Raw genomic sequence first — 6488 nt, 5'->3', positions numbered from 1 at the left:
ACCGCCTTCGGCATCTTGTACATGCTTAGGTAGTATATGAGGAGGCTATTCAAGACTGATTTGATAAGGACAAGCTTGCTTGATTTATTCAAAACCTTCGCTTTCCATAAGCTAAGCTTCTATTCCACCTTATCTATGATTGGTTTCCAAGTCTTTATGAGGCGCGGATTTGCTCCTAGAGAAATCCCCAAATATCTAACTGGTAAAGTGGCTTGCTGGCATCCCTGCTCAGCCCAGACATCAACTCGAAACACCGCAACAACCTCTTATAATTGACAATTGTTTCAGTCTCTGGGGGCAGAATAAAATGGTGTCATCCGCAAATTGTAAATGTGACAGTTCAATATGATATCCCCTACCAGCAGTGGAGCAATGCGCCCATTTCTCACAGCTTTCCCCAACATCCTATGCAAAACATCGACAACTAGCACAAAAAGCAGTGGAGAAAGTGGGTCCCCTTGTCTAAGTCCCCTCTCCATCTTGAATGGCTTGGATGGTGACCCATTCACCAGGACTGCCATAGTAGCCGTAGTAACACTCCTTCACCCAAATCCTCCTCCTTTGGCTAAAACCCATTTTCTGAAGCACAACATCCACAAAACTCCATCTTACTTTGTCATAAGCTTTTTGAAAATCCAGTTTGATGATAGCCGCTGTCTTCTTCCGAGTCTTCAGCCAATGCACCGTTTCACAGGCTATGAGTGCGCCATCATGAATTTTCCTACCCTTTACAAACACTGCTGAGTCTTTTCGACCAACCCCGGCATGACAGCTCGCATCCTTCTCACCAACACCTTCGAAATTACCTTATACACACACCCCACCATACTAATCATCCGAAAATCTTTCACCTCCTTTGCACCTTCAAACTTTGAGGCTAATGTCACCCACGTTACATTTACATCCGTTGGCAACTTAGCACTTTGAAAGAACCCCATCACTGTTGAATTCCGGTCCAATATCCTCCTAACATTTCTTAATGAAGTTCATGTTGTATCCATCACTTCCTGGGGCCTTGGAAGATTCACTGTCCCATACTGCTTCCCTGATTTCCTCTGCTGACGGCATCACTTCCAGTGCGTCAGCCTCATCTCTTTGGATATTCTTCACCAAACCATCCCTGACTCCAATCCTCGGAACATAATCCTGTCGATATAACTCCTTGTAAAACTCTCTAATTGCACCTTTTATTCTCACTTGATTATGTACAAGTCTTCCATGTATCATCAGGGCATCTATCCTGTTATTCCGTCTTCTCGCCGAGGCAATGTTATGAAAGTATCTGGTATTCTTATCCATGTCAGTAGCATGCTTGGATCGAGATATCTATTTCCAGTGGATTTCCTGCCTGATGTACCATTTTTCACAAAAGTGCACCAGCGCCCTCCTTCTAGCCTCTGTTATACCATCATATATCCCATCACTAACCAACTTGTCCAACCGTGTGATCTCCTCCTCAAACTGCAAGATTCTTTTCTCCATGCCCCTGAAGTTATCCTTGTGCTATTGCCGTAGTGGTACTGTTAAAGCCCTTAGTTTACATGTGAACTGCGCTTCTCCCAAACTTCTCCATTCATTCTTCACCATTCACAGAAAACCCTCATGCGTAAACCAGGAATCCAGACTTCTGAATGGTCTTGGGTCCCCTTCTAATCTTGTGCCATCCAATATCAGTGGACAGTGATCCGACAACCCCCTTGGGCCACCTTTCAGTCGAATATCCGAAAACTTCTCAGTCCACTTAATATTGACCAGAATCCTATCAATTTGACTACATGATCGCCCGCTAAACCATGTATACTTTCTATCAGTAAGAGGCAAATCCAACAACTGCATGTCATGCACCCAGCTCTTAAACTCTTCCGATGATATTGGCAAGCTAGTCACCCCTTTGCGATCCTCAACATGTAAAATTTCATTAAAGTCCCCCAAAAAGCAAAACGGGACCTGACACAGACCCACCACATAACTCAGTTCTTCCCACACCTCCTTCTTCGCCTCCCTCCCATACGCACCGTACACCAAACAAAAAGCACAGAGGAAGTTGGTGCTTGTTAACACTCTTTCAACACACAACCACTGCTCACCTTTATAGCTATTGTGTACTTTAAACACTCCCTCATCCCAAATCAGCAACAGACCCCCAGTCGCCCCTACAGACTCCACAAATTCCCAACCAGCAGTACTAATTCCCCAAAGCCTTGCAACATCAAATTTAGTAAGCACTTCTCTTTTTGTTTCAAGCAGTCCTAACATGTTCAGGTTATATTTTTTCTTCAAAGATTTCACCATGCTCAATTTTCCATCCCTCCTCAACCCCCTAATGTTCCAACAACTCACAATCATTTAAATAAATTCTTACTCACCTGATTTTTATTCTTTGGCCGACTCCTTCTCGCCTTTTCTTTTTGCTTTGCCAGTCTTCTTTTCGCAGCTATTTCCTCATTTTGTGCTTGCAAAATCCCCATAATATCCACGTCTTCATCGTATAACACCACTCCCGATTCCACCGCTAGTGCCCAGGTTGCTTGATTTTCTTGTATTTGCTCTTCCTTTGTCACCTTGTACACGTCTCCCTCCACCTGACCCCCTGTTTCCGTTTCAGTCCTAGTTCCTACCCTCCCTGGATCCTCACTGGCAGCCACCGCCTGAGTGCCTCCCACTTCTGCACCGTTCGCTTCCGATATCCTCCCCTTCCCAGTTCGACGTCTCAGGCTCCCTGTGGAACACTCATAGTTGACCATGTCTGCACTATCCCCCTGGGCCTCTTGCTCCTGCCAGCGTACTACCTCTCCGGCTGTCATCCCCATCTGTGATACTCTCCTACTATCGCACTCACTAGCCTCCACCGCATGCGGTTCACCACCCGCCAGATCTGCCTCCAAGTCCTGAGTCTCCCTCGCCTGAGGTCTCTAAGCACTGGGTAGATCACACCTGGCTCAGTCTCCTCTTCCCCCGGATACCCTGACCCGTCTCGCAACCAATACAAGGTCACCACTGCACTATCACGAGACAGCGTGAATTTTTGTGAAGTACCCAACCCGTTCGTGCCTCGAAGTGAAGGAGATCCAACATTCGTTGCTTCCATCCTCCAATTCTAGCCCAGCCCAGCCTCTACCCCACTTTCTATCCCAACTGCTTTCCCAAACCCCAGGTGCCCACCACAATCTTCCTGCAACCCAAAAACCCTCTGATATGCTATTGGGCCCAATGCAAGCAAGCCCAACCCGTGCTCCTCACACCTCCCAACCTGGTAACCCACCCGATGCTCCCTATCATAGCTACCATGCAGTCTAGCACACGCTATAGAAACCCCACCTCTACCAGTGCCACAAACCTGCGTGACCGTTCTCGCCGACTCTCCCTCAGTACTCCCCTCAAATCCCTTAGAAACCGCAACCCCATCATCCTTGGTACCACTAACCGAATTTGGTACAAAAGTCTCCTTTTTAAAATTAAAAAAATCAACGTTAACATCATTCAAGATCACCTCTTTAATTACTATTCTGTCCTCCTCATGTACAGCCACCGTCACACTCCCGTCAATCAGTTCTGCCGCTGGATCCCATTGCTCCGCCACCATTGGCTGGACATTTTCAGAAGCTTCGTCAGCTATATTCCCAGCACAGACTCTAAGACTCCCCTCCTCACTGGCCGACTCACACCCCTGGGCGCCCACCTCCTTCACAAACACCCCAAACACACTCTTCCTAACCACAATTTGCATCCACTCTCGAATTTCATCAAACACACCTGTCTCAACTAGAAGCCTTCCAGCTGTAAATGTGTCTCCTTTACCTACCGTGACATCACACTGAAGCACATCTCCCCACTGGCCTCCTATATTCTTAAACGTTTCCGGCAACCATGCATGTAGAGGGATTCCGTAACACTCCAACCACACCCGTCGAGTATCACACCGTTCTGACTCCTCCCAGCGCCCGATCCTATTGAAGACATGTAGCAGAGTATCCATCTTGAACATAAATGCTTCATCAGCATGCTCCACATTATCAAAGGTTAACAGCACTTTAGTCGACCCAATCTTCCTAACGTCCACAATGTGAGGCATATGTTTACACACCATCGTCTTCACCGATCGCATATCCAAAGGTTTTAAAGTTCTTCCCACTAAACTCTTCCCCAGCCAATCCATATTTGCGATGACAATGGGCACCTCAATCCTTTTGATATCTCCGCCCCTCTTTATGGTTTCCTGAGGGACTCGCACTGGCTGTTCCTAGCAGCACCATGCCTATGATGGGAATTCTTTGGCTCGTCTACCTGGTGGCTTAAGATGGCCAGACGCCTCGGTCCTTTCCTCTTCTGTGCTACTCTCCGAAACTTAGCTTCCCTCACAGTAATTACCTTACCCCTTAATCTCCAAAGATTCATTTCTGCAATAGCCTTGAAAGCACCACCTTTTGTCGTGTACCAAACAAAGGCAAAAAGATAAATCCTACCACTCTTCCGTTTGCGGCAAAGATAGATGTCGTTAATTCTTTCCGTCTAAGAAATAAGTGATATAGTTCCCTCCTTGAGATATTTTCTGGTAAATTATCCACGAACATAGAGAACGAATCATTTTCTAAGTGTTGATACTCCTCTCTAGTCCACACCCGAGGATCCTTTGCTTGCGAATAAACACCCCTGCTTCTGCTCCCCCTAGCGTTACCTCCTTGCACGTTCATCATGCTTTGGACCAATACTTAACTTCTGAAGCCCATGTCCAAAATCAGGAGGTGATGGATGATACATTAAGCCCAACTTTAAAGATTACAGTTCTCTTGGACCAATTTTAAATTTATGCCATAATAATATTTTGTTGGTTTTGGATTGAACTAAATTTTTTTCAATGGATTTCTGATGATATTTTTTTAAGTAGTAGCATAAAAAATATTATTTTGGGATTTCTCATTTTGTTTGTTAATTATAATTAGCTTTTACAATTTTTCTTAGGATTTATATTTTTTTCCACAACTTTAAGGGTAAGATTGTTTTGAAGGGTAAAATAATAAGAATTAGTATTGGGCCTATAGTTCATAGTCCAATTAGAGAATTATACTCTAAATAAGAATATGATGTAATAATGTGAGAGAGGCATGATATAATTGAAAACTCTACTTTTTCTATTTAGCTCTACTTATAGGAATTTCTATCCTATTCTCTTTGAATTCCTACTTAATTCTCTATCTCTTCATATAAATTCATATCAATATTCTATACGAGGGATTGATTTGTTGTATATATATATATATATATATATCATTGTCAAATACAATTATTAGTTTTTCTTTATTTGTAGACACTTAGATGAAAAATGATAAAGGTTTTTCATAACAAAATATGTGGATAAAATATGAATGATCTAACTAAAGTAATTTAAAAAGGGTTTAATTATTCGGTTGGTTTTTATAGTTTTACTAAGTTTTTAATTAGGTTAATATATATATTTTTTAATTAGGTCCCTATACTACTTTTGATTTTGTAATTAGATATTTTTTATATCAAAAGTGTTAAAATTAACAGAATATTTCTCTCAATATACATGCGGTTAAAGATCTAGTTATATTTTTAATTAAAAATACCTTTAATTTGTGAAGAATTATTCAGTTAATTCTAATATTTTTTGCACTACGAAGGATCTAATTATAAAATTAAAAGTAGTATAAGAATCTAATTGAAAGAAAAAAGTATAAAATCCTAATTTAAAATTTTGGTTAAATTATAAGAACTAATAGAATAATTAAACCTTTGAAAAAATTAAAATAATGATAAAAACTTTCTAATAATAATATGTTTAACAATCTTTTTAGGGAGCAGATTTGCCGATGCGTTGTTAGTTTGGGAGTCACATATTCCCACACTTAATTATTTTAAAAAAATACATTATATGTGTTAGATTAACCAGAAGATACAAATCAATTATTAACTTTTTAAGATAATTATTTATTTATATTTTTAATTTAATATATTTTTAAATGATCCTATTATTATTATTTAGCTCTATTTGTTTTGTCCTCAAGAATTTTATTGTAACTAAAAATATTGAGATAATAATAAAAATAAAAAATAATAATAGAGTCATTTTAAAACTATATTAAGTTATAAAATATAAGTAACAAATCTGCTTCCTAGAAGAATTGTTAAGAATATTATTATTAGAAAGTTTTTATTGTTGCTTTTATTTTTTAAAATTACTTTAATGTGATAATTCATATTTTATCCACATATTTTGTTATGAAAAAATAAAATGAAGAAAACTTAGAAAGGATTATTTGTGTGGTATATAAAGCTCATGTGAAGGAAGAGATGATGAAATTATGGATTGAATTAACTAAATTGAAAAAGAAATGGCAGGTTCATTTTTGTGGGGTGGTGATTTTAACGAGATACTATCTACTAAGGAAAGGATGGGTTGTAAATCTTTATCACAAAGTAGTAATGATTTCAGACGCTGGATTGAGAATATGATGCTTATTGAGTTG

The 6488-nt window shown here is 40.1% G+C and overlaps 1 protein-coding gene across 1 annotated transcript; it reads right to left on the bottom strand.

Annotated features, from left to right (window-relative positions):
• Positions 1–462: 462 nt before the first annotated feature.
• Positions 463–1299, bottom strand: LOC140179295 (uncharacterized). Its single transcript, XM_072218010.1, has 2 exons — positions 972–1299; positions 463–806 (listed from the first exon to the last, which is right to left on the bottom strand). Exons 1-2 carry the CDS (start codon positions 1297–1299, stop codon positions 463–465), a joined length of 672 nt encoding a protein of 223 aa, XP_072074111.1.
• Between the last annotated feature and the right edge of the window lie 5189 nt (positions 1300–6488).

Source organism: Arachis hypogaea, chromosome 15, assembly GCF_003086295.3.
Source record: "Arachis hypogaea cultivar Tifrunner chromosome 15, arahy.Tifrunner.gnm2.J5K5, whole genome shotgun sequence".
In the NCBI taxonomy this organism is placed as follows: Eukaryota; Viridiplantae; Streptophyta; class Magnoliopsida; order Fabales; family Fabaceae; genus Arachis; species Arachis hypogaea.
Note: the sequence above shows the minus strand (reverse complement) of the source record. Positions and strands in the feature narration are given on the sequence as shown.